At 53.6% G+C, this 12686-nt stretch overlaps 2 protein-coding genes across 6 annotated transcripts; one reads left to right on the top strand and one right to left on the bottom strand.

The window, feature by feature from the left end:
- Positions 1 to 27: 27 nt before the first annotated feature.
- AP1G2 (adaptor-related protein complex 1, gamma 2 subunit) lies at positions 28 to 9985 on the top strand. 4 transcript variants are annotated; one of them, XM_008566596.1, is made up of 23 exons: positions 28 to 318; positions 726 to 930; positions 1341 to 1465; positions 1607 to 1748; positions 1865 to 1961; positions 2131 to 2207; positions 2302 to 2397; positions 2816 to 2896; positions 3216 to 3314; positions 3485 to 3540; positions 3708 to 3821; positions 3994 to 4134; positions 4219 to 4273; positions 4354 to 4476; positions 5139 to 5228; positions 5319 to 5446; positions 5678 to 5782; positions 6113 to 6236; positions 6319 to 6454; positions 7147 to 7310; positions 7533 to 7631; positions 7719 to 7787; positions 9838 to 9906. In XM_008566596.1, exons 1-23 carry the CDS (start codon positions 53 to 55, stop codon positions 9841 to 9843), a joined length of 2598 nt encoding a protein of 865 aa, XP_008564818.1. In that variant the 5' UTR covers positions 28 to 52; the 3' UTR covers positions 9844 to 9906. The 4 variants fall into 4 exon arrangements, with proteins under 4 accessions (XP_008564818.1, XP_008564817.1, XP_008564819.1 ...); XM_008566595.1 differs by lacking the exon at positions 9838 to 9906 and having other exon boundaries at positions 7719 to 8020; XM_008566597.1 differs by lacking the exons at positions 5678 to 5782; positions 9838 to 9906 and having other exon boundaries at positions 7719 to 8020.
- THTPA (thiamine triphosphatase) lies at positions 8006 to 11037 on the bottom strand. 2 transcript variants are annotated; one of them, XM_008566599.1, is made up of 3 exons: positions 10869 to 11036; positions 9938 to 10489; positions 8006 to 8864 (listed from the first exon to the last, which is right to left on the bottom strand). In XM_008566599.1, exons 2-3 carry the CDS (start codon positions 10482 to 10484, stop codon positions 8719 to 8721), a joined length of 693 nt encoding a protein of 230 aa, XP_008564821.1. In that variant the 5' UTR covers positions 10485 to 10489; positions 10869 to 11036; the 3' UTR covers positions 8006 to 8718. The 2 variants fall into 2 exon arrangements, with proteins under 2 accessions (XP_008564821.1, XP_008564822.1); XM_008566600.1 differs by having other exon boundaries at positions 8740 to 8864; positions 10203 to 10489; positions 10869 to 11037.
- Between the last annotated feature and the right edge of the window lie 1649 nt (positions 11038 to 12686).

The following is a 12686-nucleotide window of genomic DNA, read 5'->3' as shown; positions in this document are numbered from 1 at the left end:
GGGGTGCGATAGCTTTAAATCCAAGCTCTCTGAAACTCTCCGGGTGGCGAGGATGCACGAAGAGGTCTCTCGGGGAACCCCAGACCTATCATACTGTCTCGCCGACCCTATGCGGATAAGAAGAGCTTCTTTCCCTAAACTCCAAAGCTTGAGGCCGGAGGTCAGCGGATTCAAGAAGGCTGAGCCGGGCGGCCCAGGAAGGGCGGGGTCCCATGGTGGAGGCGGGGAGAGGGAAGGACCCGACGAAGCACCAACCCCTGCTCGGCCCGGTACCAGGAAGTGCTGGGGGGAGAGGAGCGGAGTTGAGACAGAAAGCAGGTGAGGCTGGAGTCCTGGGGTAGGGAAGCTGAAGCCGCCTGGGATGGGAATGGGGAGAGGAATTCCGCAGAGGAAATCACGCAGGGCCCTAGAAGGAAATGAATGGCTGAGCTGGGGATGGGACGCCAGGTGGGGGAAGGAGAGGGGCGGGGGGAATAGGCGGGGCTCTGGCGTATGCTCAATAGGGACAGGCTGGGGGACGCATGCGCAGTGGGGATCTCGTCGGGCGGTGAAATGGGGAAGGGATAGAGACCCAAGGAGGGAAAGGAAATGTGGGCTCAGTTTTAGGGGAGCTGTGGGACCCCGCCACTTAGAATCTTGGCACGGGTCAAGCCTGGGCAGAAAGGCCAGGCACGCCCAGCCAGAGAGTGTTAAAGCCCTCTCCACTCCCGGGCTCTGCCCCCCAGGATGGTGGTAACTTCGCTGAAGCTTCAGGATCTAATCCAGGAGATTCGCGGGGCCAAGACTCAGGCCCAAGAGCGAGAGTTGATCCAAAAGGAGTGCGCCCACATCCGGGCCTCCTTCCGCGATGGGGACCCTCTGCAAAGGCACCGCCAGCTGGCCAAGCTGCTCTACGTCCACATGTTGGGCTACCCCGCCCACTTTGGACAGGTACTGACCAGGAATACTTCCCTTCTGAGTGTGATGAGGAAGACTAGTGAGCCAGGGTCTCGGACCCCCTAGCCTATTTGTGCGCTGATTTTTTCGCTCTACATTTTCTGAACCCTCAAAGCGTGCACCGCAAACCTCTTTCCCTATTATAATCTCCAATGGTCGTCAGCTGGCTTGAACCCTTCATTCTCTGGACAGCGCCATTCACGGCACCTCCTCATCTCCTCTCCCACCCTCCTCGACTTGTAACTACCCGCTAACGCCTGAATCTCCTAAGCCTCTCCGCTTGCTGAAGGGAGGGTGATGGAATATGATACTCCATAAGTTAATCTGCTGTTGAGGAAGATGAAACAGGGATATTTTTCTAATATTTCACCCCTGCCCTTCCTGGTTTTCCCCCTTCCCTGTAGATGGAGTGCCTGAAACTGATCGCCTCCCCCAGATTCACAGACAAGAGGGTAGGCTACCTGGGGGCCATGCTTCTATTGGATGAGAGGCACGATGCCCATCTGCTCATTACCAACAGCATCAAAAAGTGAGAGGGTTCTGGGAAGCACTTGGAATCAGGGAGATGGGAGAATGGGGAACTGGGAAATCCCAAGGGGCTGCCTGCTGTAGGTACTGGGAAGGACTGGTTTTTTCAGAGGCTTGACTGACCATCCCCCCAACCCTGCAGTGACCTGAGTCAGGGGATTCAGCCAGTACAAGGCCTGGCCCTGTGCACTCTGAGCACCATGGGCTCTGCTGAGATGTGCCGGGACCTGACCACAGAGGTTGAGAAACTGCTCCTGCAGCCCAGCCCCTACCTGCGCAAGAAGGTGAAATGGCAGGACTCTAGGCACTTGCCCCTCCAGACACTGTCCCATCCGCCATGCAGTAGAGGTAGGGGGTCCATCCTGGTGGGCCCCTGCCCTAAGGCCCCTGACCTCTTCAGGCTATTCTGACTGCAGTGCACATGATCCGGAAGGTCCCTGAGCTCTCCAACGTCTTCCTCCCACATTGTGCCCAGCTACTTCATGAGCGCCACCACGGTAAGGCCACAGGACTCCCCATTCTCTGCTTCAGCTCTAGCATGGATAGAAGTGAAAAGTGGGATGGGAACACCAGGTCATAGAAGGGTAGCACATGCACACAAACACACATGCAGTAGACTCTCCCTTGACCCTGGCGCACCATTCACTTCCCCCACCCTGACCCCAGGCGTCCTGCTGGGCACCATCACGCTGATCACGGAGCTCTGCGAACGAAGCCCTGCAGCTCTCAGACACTTTCGAAAGGTAGGCTGGTGAAGAGGGGCAGTGGGAGTGGAATGGGGCTAAAGGTTGAGAAGATTAGGAAGAATGTCCAGACAAGGCTCTGCCCTCCCTCCAGGTGGTACCCCAGCTGGTGCAGATCCTCCGGACTCTGGTGACAACAGGATACTCCATAGAACACAGCATATCTGGAGTCAGCGACCCTTTCTTGCAGGTGGGCTGACCTTTCCCTGCTGTATCCCTGGAACGGAACAGACAGGGCTTAGCAATAAGATCATTGCAGTGGTGATCTCCCAGAGAACAGTTTAGCTTATTCAGTGTCCTGGATGGGAGGCTGGCAGGCACAGGATTGCCCAGGTCATCCCAGAACCAGTGGGGGTGGGGGAGAGGGAATGCCTGAAGGTCAGAAAATCCAGTTTGGTTACAGTGAAAAAAAAAGTCTGTCCTAAACTTCCCCAGCTTCACACACCTGTGATCCCCTCTCAGGGCCCTTTGGAGGTGAGAGGGAGGAGGGGGAAGCTCCAGGGAGGTGGCCAGACTCCCACAGTGCTCTCCTCAATGCTGGGTTTTTCTCCTCCCCAATTCCTTCCTCTATGAATGCTTCCACCTTTCAACCTTTAACTCAACCTCAGGTCCAGATACTTCGACTGCTTCGGATTCTGGGCCGGAACCACGAGGAGAGCAGTGAGACCATGAATGACTTGCTGGCCCAGGTGTGGGCTGGGGAGAGGGCACTGGTCAGGTTGCTCTGCGATCCCACCAGCCCTGGGCAGCCCTCACATGACCACTCACCACACAGTGGCCACATCATCACCTCTCCATCCCCTCTAGACAGTGAACTCCATGAAGGAGGAACACAGTCTGTCTTAGTGCTATCACCCCAGTGCCCAGTCTGGCTCTGGCACATAGTAAGGGCTCAGGGAAGTCTGTTGGATGGTTGCGGGGTGGACAGATGACATGGTGGAGACCTCCCAGAGACCTGAGGAGAGGACAGAGCACTATGCTGATATGTCTCCTCTCCCATTCACTCAGGTGGCCACTAACACAGACACTGGCCGAAATGCAAGCAATGCAGTCCTGTTTGAGACAGTGCTTACCATCATGGACATCCGCTCTGCAGCTGGCCTACGGGTATCATCCCTATTGCCTCTCTCATGTGGCACCCCCCACCACCCCAGACCAGGCAGTCAGGTCCTGTTCACTGGTTTCCCCACCCCACCCCCATCCTCCTGTACCATGTGGTCCCCACTCCTAAAAGAGCAGATTGCTCTTTTCCTGTCCCCAACCTCTGCCTCCCATAGGTTCTAGCTGTCAACATTCTTGGCCGCTTCCTGCTCAACAGTGACAAGAACACTAGGTAATAGTCCTAGGTTTCTGGCTAGGCTGTGCCACTGAGCCTCTGGCCCTCTGCCCTCCTTCTTCCAGAACCTCCTGATCCATCTACCTCTTACCCCTATATCCAAGGCAAGACGGGGATAGGGGCTGATAGCCATGGTATGATAGGGCCTCTCCCTCCCTGACCAGGTACGTAGCCCTGATGTCTTTGCTGCGGCTGGTGCAGTCTGATCACAGTGCTGTGCAGCGGCATAGGCCCACTGTAGTGGAATGTCTGCGGGAAACTGATGTGTCCCTCAGCCGGTAAGCAGAGATAGAGGGGACGAGAGGGCAGGGCAGAGAGCCGAGCATCTGGTGGTCAAGACCTGAACCAGCTCAGAGCAGCTGCAATGGGGACCAAGGGTTCAGGTGCCTGGGGAAGGGGAAGGCCTTAGACCTGGGCTACTTGCATAGACACCTGTCTTTCTCCTGCCAGGCGGGCCCTGGAACTGAGCCTGGCTCTGGTAAATAGCTCCAACATCCAAGCCATGACGCAGGAGCTGCAGGCCTTTCTGGAGTCCTGCCCTCCGGATCTACGGGCTGATTGTGCCTCAGGCATCCTACTGGCTGCAGAGAGGTGAGGTAACAGGTACCCAGGAGGCAGAGAGGGTGGAATCTAGAGAGGATCAGTGCCAGGACTGATGAGCCATTTGTCCCCTAGGTTTGCTCCTACCAAGCGGTGGCACATAGACACCATCCTGCATGTGCTGACAACGGTGAGGCAGGTCTAGTCAGAGAGCGGGCAGGAATTGGCAGAGTTCACCACACTGACTTGGCCACGTTCACCCTCCTTCAGGCAGGCAGCCATGTGCGGGATGACGCAGTGGCCAACCTGACCCAGCTGATAGGGGGGGCCCAGGAGCTGCATTCTTACTCTGTGCGCCGCCTCTACAGTGCCCTTGCAGAGGACATCTCCCAGGTACCATTCCCACCTATCCAAGGCTACCCAACAACTCCCCAGCCCTTCCTGTGCCACCTCCTTCCTAAACTGGATTCCTAATTACTTTTCCCTCAAGGTCACGGCTATCTACTTGGTGCAGTAGCCACTCAAGGACAGAGCCCTGTTTTTAAAACACCTGGGCTTCTGTCCTGGCTCTGGTACCTACTGGCCATGTAACTACAGATGAGTAATTTAACCTTTATGCTCCGTGTACTCAGCTTTCTACCCTGCCTACATCCCAGAGCTGTCTTGAGGATCAAATGAGATAGATAAAATCTCTTTCTGCATGTATTAGGTTTTATTATTACCTCGAATGCTGAGTGAGTTAACAGATGCCAGCCAATATCTGTAGTCCCCTTTCCCATCTTAATTAAGTAGGGTGGGCAGAAACCATCCACCTCTTCTTGGAGGGAGGGACCCTCTCACGTCTCTATCCTGTGTGGTTAGGCCATGTAGTTCTGATGCTTGGCCACCAGAGGGCAGTGGGAGCCCAGGCACCAGGACAGAGCCAGGTAACAAACTTCCCTTTCCCCACCCTGCCAACTCCCACCATCTTTGCACTGCCTAAAGGGATGTCGCAGGATTTGAAGGTGAGGAGGGGACAGAAACACTGGCCCAGCAGTGTTTCTTATCCCACACAGCAACCGCTGGTGCAGGTTGCAGCTTGGTGCATTGGGGAGTATGGGGACCTCCTGCTGGAGTGGAGCAGCGAGGAAACTGAGCCCCTTCAGGTAAGACCTGCATTGGGGGTACACTGAGGAAGGATTTACTAGGGGAGGTAGGGATGGCCCCAGGGTCATCGCTTGTGTCCACACCTGAAGGTGGAAGAAGAGGAGGTGTTGGCACTGCTGGAAAAGGTGTTGCAGTCCCATATGTCCCTGCCAGCCACCCGAGGATATGCCCTCACAGCCCTCATGAAGCTCAGCACCCGGTTCCATGGGGACAACAAGTAAGGAGCGGTCCTAGCCCCTTGAGAGATGTCCCTTCTCTCTGCCTGCCAGTTTCTGAGCTTCTCCCCAGACACACACACCTCTGCTCCCCACAGTCCTTAGGTCCCTGCTTTGGTGCCAAATATCCTGGGTATCCCCTTGCTCTGTGGGGCCTCTCCCTTCCCTGCCACTTCCTGGAGTAGAAGGACAGGGCACAGTGCCATTGCCACTCACACTGCACTATGGCCCAGCCACATCCGCCAGGTGGTGTCCATCTACGGAAGCTGCCTGGACGTGGAGCTGCAGCAGCGGGCTGTGGAGTACAACACTCTCTTCCGGAAGTACGACCACATGAGGTGCGTCTGGCACTCTCCCACAGTGTAGGACCCAAACCCCTGCCCTCTCCTAAATGTCCCTTTCTAGGTACAAAAGTCTCACACGCATCTGTGTCCTTCCTCACTCATGGTGAGAACTTCCTACCTGCAGTTCATTGAAGCTAAGCTACCTTCTAACCCTCTTTACTCATCTTAAAACCAGCAACAGTGTGCCACCTTTGGAAATCAGAAGGGCACATCTGCCCCACCATGTGCTCAGGGCTCTCCGTGTCCTTAGCCCTCATCCCAGATGTCTCTTGTGAAAGGCCCAGGGTCCACACAGAGAGAAATACCAGCATTCCATCCTCTCAGGGCTGCCATCCTTGAAAAGATGCCACTTGTGGAGCGAGGTGGCCCTCAGGCTGATGAGGAAGGAAAGGAAAGCAAAGCAGCAGCCCAGCTTTCAGAAGCAGCCCCTGTCCCCACAGAGCCCCAGGTGAGGAGGCTGGAAGTCCTGGGTAAGGATGACTTGGTTGGGCTTCCATGCCCAGCCCTGACCTTTCTGTCCTTTCCCCCAGGCCTCAAAGCTCTTGGATCTGCTAGATCTCCTGGATGGCCCTTCTGGGAATGCCCAGCATCCTCCCCCTCTGGATCCCTCCCCAGCAGGCACCTTAGCACATCTCCTCGACCTTCCCTGTGCACCTCCATCCCCGGGTAAGCCTCAGCCAAAGGGCAATGTACTAGAAAAGGTGGGCAGAAATGTGCTACTTCTTGTGAGCCAAGGACCGAGACTCACATACACTGTTCCCTCCTGTGTGCCCTCCATCCCATCCCATCTCAGCAGGTAAAAGTGTTCATTTGATCATGCCAGTCCCTCCTGGCCACCCCTCAGTGTCTTCCCTTTGTTCCAGACTTCTTACCTTAGGCTGCAGGGCCCTGCTTCCTCCCCAGCCCATCTCACACCACTTTTCCCTCTACCCACTCCACTGGCCCCTCTCAGTTCCTCAAACCCTCCCACCTCAAGTCCTCAGCATTTCACACTTTTTTTTTTTTTTTACATGGAATATTCTTTCCCCCAGCACATCAAATAACTAGCCTATTCTCACTCTTCAGGCTTCAGCTAAAATGTCAGATGCCTTCCCCTACTACTCCCATTTAAGTTAGTTATTCCTAGTTATTCTGGTATGTATTTCCTCCACAGCACCTATTACAGTCTGTGGTTTTCTGTCTTGTTTGCTTTTTTACTGTTTCTCCCCACTAGACTGTAAGCCTCATCTTTTTGTCTACTTTGTCACTAGTATCTCGAGCAGTGCAAGGCCAGTTAGGTGTTCACTCCATTTCTGCTGAATGAATGAACATGTTATCTCGAGTGTGCACACTGAGCTGCCTCACTCTCCCTGCTCTAGCTCCCATCCCAAATCTCAAAGTGTTTGAGCGTGAGGGAGTACAGCTGAATCTGTCTTTCATTCGACCCCCTGGAATCTCTGCTTTGCTCTTAATCACCATTACTGCCACCAACTCTTCAGGAGATGATGTTACCCACTTCATCTGCCAGGCCGCTGTGCCCAAGGTTTGTAAAGATCAGGGTTCAGAAGTGGCCTGGCCACTCCAGGAGAAAAGGCCACTAAGTAGAGGAGGTGGGTGGGAGACAGAATGTGATGGAAAGGAATGATATACAGAGATAAGCACTTGGGCAGTTATTGGAGGAAGGTTTGGAACCACTGGGTGTGGAGGGGTTGCTAGAGCCGAGCCAGATGCCTTACCGTGCTCTGCCCAAACCTCCTATGTTCAGAGTTTCCAGCTGCAGCTACAGGCCCCCAGTGGGGACACAGTTCCAGCTCGGGGTGGCCTTCCTATCACCCAGCTCTTCAGAATTCTGAATCCTAACAAGGTGAGCTCCAGGATCCCTATGTGAATAAGACCCAGGAGTGGGAGAAGTCACGGGTGCTAATCCTGTTAACTGCTTTCCTGTTTCTAGGCCCCCTTGCGGCTAAAGCTGCGCCTCACCTACAACCACTTTGGCCAGTCAGTGCAGGAGATCTTTGAGGTGAACAACTTACCTGTGGAGACATGGCAGTAACTATCTCCACTCATAACTTGATATCTTCCTGCGTCCCCAAAACCCCAGGGGTCCCAGCAACTTGGAATCTTCACCTGAGAGCTTCCAGCAGGTGGCACTCTGGCCCTGCATTTGCCGCTACAAAAACTGTGGGAGTCTGCCTCCCCACCTTTCCCACAAATAATGAAAGCCCAATAAAACTTGAGCAGGGAGGAAAGCCATATTTGGGTATATTTGAGGTAGAAATCATGTATGAATAACAGCAAGGGAAGAGCTCTGTTACATGAAACATGAATCTTCTCCTGAGACTTGGGAACATGTCTCAACAAGAAGGGTTAACTTTCCACCCCTCTCCAGGTTGGGGAGCTAATTTGCCCCTTCCACAGGAGGCACTCTACCCTCTGGGCCAGAGCTGCACACAGAAGCCAAATAAACCAGAATTTCTAGATTGCTAATAGGGATTCCCAACCATTTCCCCAACCTGCTGTTATTCCCTACAACCCCAAGGCAGGGAAATCCCTGCTGCCTCCCCTCATCTCTAACTCAGCTGTAAGGCAGTTTAGGAGCTGCTGGCAGAATCAATGGCATCGACCAAGGGAGCGGGGGTAGCAAGGGATTTTCCTGTGCTTAACTACTGATCACGGCTAAGTGGAAATCCTATAAACACGAGCGGAAATCAATGGAGGCTGCTTAGCGGCCAGGGGAGAGGGGCGGCCCACAGATTGCATCTGACGGATGAGGGAGAAGAGGCAGCCAGGGAGGGCTCAAGGAAGGGTAGCTGAGAGTTGGGTGAAGAAACAGGCAGATCTGGGGAGAGAGGAGTCGCTTCAGAAGGGAAGCCAAGGGAAGAGGCACAGTGAGCCCAGGAGTGGACACCTTTAGACCCAGAGGCCCCTTCCCCTTCTAGGAAGTGACATCTCTAGCCCAGGCTGCTGTCAAGATGTTTAGTCCCCTGTGACCTCTCTCTGGAGCTGTTCACTTCTAGCAGGTGCTGATAGTCCTGAGGCCGGAAGCGCTGTAGGTACACAATCAGCTTAGCAGGTGCTGTCTCCTGTGCTGGCACACCTACCGACAAAAACACAATGAAGACAGAAGCAGACAGGGCTTCTTTAAATACTTTAACTCTGCTCCCTGCCTACTCAGCCAGAAGCCCAAAGTTGTTTCCAAGGCAGTACTGGGATTCTGAATGCTATTCAAGCAGCTCCTACAACCCACCAACCCATTCCCTTACTGGCCTGTGGAAGTGGGACCTAAAGCCACTTCAGGCAGCAGTGGGACTGGGAAGCCACACATGAGCCTTTCCTCCAGCAAGGAGAAATGGTGAAGAGGCACCCAGGCACCATGAAGACAGGATGCTTCAATATTGACTCATTTCAGTTATTACCCCTGTCCCCCAATCAAAATTAAAGCCCATCTAGGCAACCCAAAGTTCATTAGCTTGGTAATGAAGTACATGCAGAGATGTACACATAGAAACCAAGGGCTGTAGAAAGAAGAGAGATGCTATAGCCATGAGCTGGGATTCACATAGAATTCTCACCTCTATGTGGTATGGAACTGCCTGCTGTCAGTGTCTTATTTTTAGTGCCTGGCAGCATACTTGGCATACAGCAGGGAACTCAGTGTATGTTTGCTGAGGAGGCTCAAACAGCATTCCAGGCTGTAAGCTCCATGGGATGCACAACCCCATACTTGTGTGATGATCTGTCTATAAAGGAACTAAGCTTGAGAACAGAAGAACAGCTTACTGTACTGTCTGTATAAAGACAATGTTCTTGCCTTTTACTCAAAGACAATTAAATGAGGATCTAGGCAGTTGTAAAAAAAAAAGGGATAGAAATTTGGGGGAAGGAAGGATCAAAGCAGAGAACTGACAAATGGAACTGGAGACCTGGCTACAGCTAAGAGAACTAAATGAGACAATTACTGGGATAGAGTACATCCAGAACAGACACTACTGTAAAGAGAAAACAGGATTTGATGGAACTCTAAGGAAGCTAGGTCCTCTAGAAAATCACTAAAACTATTCCCGTTACAGAAATAATCCAGAGACCCTCCCTCACTACATGGTCCAGTGGGTGCCTCCAGAAGAAGAAAGTGGAGAGCAAGGAAAGCACAGAAGGACCTGTCTCCCTCACCAAGCATACTGCTAAGCTTGTGGATCTTCTCTAGGGCAGTTGGTACTTCAGCCTCCTCACGCACCAGGGCCTCTACCTCACCCACAGCATAGCCAAAGTCAGCCATATCCAGGTCCACCCTGAGCAGCGACGACTCTTCATCAGCTCCTGGGAGTACTAGCTTCCAGGCACTCCGCTTAGTCACAAAACTAGCTACTTCCTCCAGCCCCAGTGGGCCCAGCACATCAGCCACAACTCCAGTCCCCAGGCCCTCAGCCCCTAGCACCTCACAGAGCTGGGCCACAATTGCTGGTTCAGCTGTGACTTCCATGTACTCGGTGTGGAGCCCTGAGACACCTGCTGCTCCAGGACATTTGAGCTCCCATCCTCTGTCCTCTCGTTGTCGCAGCCAGTGGTCAGCCTGCATAAGGCTCAGCCCACGGGTGTCATAGTAGGTGTCTCGGAAGGTGACCCGGTGCTCCAGGGTGCCCCCCAACTCCTGCAGCCGCTCCTCTGTGCCAGGCCCTGGAACGAACTTTCGCTCCACTTCAATCAAGCCATGGGCCATGCTACCTGCAATCGATCAATCAACAAACATTCCCTGAGCTCCCAAGGGTGCAAAACCTGGTACTCAGCCCTGCAGGGCAACAGCTCACCACAGACCCCAGCCCTGGAAAAACTTATGAGACACACACTTTCGCAGAGCTCTCTGCCTCGGTGATAGGAGGCCTCGTCTGTTTTGTTTTAAGGCTCTGCAACAGTGACAGAGCCCTTCCACTGCTGCTGATGTCCTCAATCCAAAGGGCTCCCTAGAAAGCAGGCCGTGTAACGGGTGTCCTCCTTTCAACGTCACCTCTCTACACCTTGCTACCCCAGGAGGCCAGTGGTTCACCACCCGGGAAGACCCGCCCCTCCCCGCCACAGCACCGGCCAGCGGAGCCTTGGGTCTCACCTCAAAGCCCGAAGGTCTCCCTCTCGCGGGGCCCGGAGATGGGGGAAGGGAGCCCACGCCACACTCGCGAGGAATGCCGGGAGCAGTCCTTGCGCTGGACCTCGGCCTGGCTCTCCGCGCGCCGGCCGGTCCCAGCACCAGCGGCCATATTAGGCCCGTTGTGGCGTTGCTGAGCACTGGCCGGGACCCGAGAGGACTGCTAGGTTATGGGGGGCCGCGGCCCTGCGGTGGCCAGGGGAGCGAGGCAGCCCCCTTGGCTCTGCTCCTCATCCCGACCTCTCCCGGTTCCCGGGGGTCTGCCCAGGTCTCAGGCCTCACACTGAGGCCGGCACCCTGGGGACCACGTGCATGACGGGAGATGTAGTTCCAAAGGGAGCCTTTGCCTCCTCTCCCGACCCGTCGCTATAGTGACAGGAAAGCTGCAATTAGTGCCATCGGGACTCATCTGAAGCTGAACTGGGACTGCAGGCCTTTGGGGAGAGTTGGGTACAGGGATCTGTGGCCCCATCCCCAACCCCCTCCCAACGTACGCAGATGGGCCTGGAGTACAAGCCACTCACTCAGACACTGTCCTGCAGATATTTAATTGACGACTAAGTGCAGGACAGTGGCGATGGGCTAGGAGGGGGGAAAAGGTAATTAAGTCCAGTTTAGCTATTTTGGAGATTTAAAAGAGATCTAATACATCGTGGCATAAATATTCAGGATAAGGGTGGGAAGGAAACTTTCGTCGGAGGAAGCAATATTTTGGATGGGAACTAAAGATGTGATAGGATTTCAACAGTTGGAGACCCAGATGGAGACAGGAAAAGCATGATCAAAGGCCCAGAAACTGGAGAGCACCTGGCCAGTATGTAAGTAGATGAGGCTAGAAATGCAGTTGAGGAGTAGGTTAGAAATGTCCTTGAGTGCCAGACTGAGGTGATTGTCAGAGTTTCCAGCAGTCCCTCAGCAGGTTTTGTCAGGAGTAGGGAAAATACTCTTGTTCATTTAAAATGCAGGAAGAGGGCTATCTGGTTTGTTCAGTTGGTTAGAATGTGGTGTTAATAACACCAAGGCCCAGGGTTCAATCCCTGTACTGACCAGCCACAAAAAGAAAAAATGCAGGAAGACATGGGGGTGGCCCTGTGACTGCATTGAGAGACAAAATAGGAAAGGGTCCTTCTGCTCCCTCTTAGGACTATGATTATCTGGAGACCTTAATTGTATGTGTTGACTCTCCGGGTGAGGAAGCTTGCTGAGGAACAGTGGGTCTTGTCAGCTCCTGTCTCCCTCTTATGATGGGTGACAAGTGCCAGGTTCTCAACACCTCCACTCTCCCCAGTATGTTTCTGGAAACATGTGACCACTGGGAAATACCATGCGAAGGACACCGGTTTACAGACATGGCATCTTGAACTTGGGATGTCTTGGATGTATCCTTCCCCCTACTCCATGCAGGGAGGGAAGGGACCACAGCCCCTAACTCCTCTCCCTGGCCTGCTTTTCATCCATTCTTTGCTTTTCAGGTTTGTCAACCCAGGAAGACGACCTAATATTTTCCCTGTATTATAAGGTCCAATCCAGTGGGGCAGAGGCAGCAACTTAATGGAAAGACCAGATTCCAGAGCCAGAAGGACCTGGGGTTGACTCCCAGCTTCATTTTCTAGATGTTTGATTTTGGGCAAGCTACTCCACCTCCCTAAGTCTCTGCTTTCTCATTGGTAAAATGTGGACTGCCTCACAGGGTAAGGATTCCATAAAAAACTGTCAGATAGTAGTAACTCAAAATATTAGTTTCTTTCTCCTTTTTTTCCTGTGAACTTCAGGGTTTGCCGT

Source organism: Galeopterus variegatus, unplaced genomic scaffold (assembly GCF_000696425.1).
Source record: "Galeopterus variegatus unplaced genomic scaffold, G_variegatus-3.0.2 Scaffold253, whole genome shotgun sequence".
Taxonomy (NCBI): Eukaryota; Metazoa; Chordata; class Mammalia; order Dermoptera; family Cynocephalidae; genus Galeopterus; species Galeopterus variegatus.
This window is presented reverse-complemented; position numbering and strand designations above follow the sequence as displayed.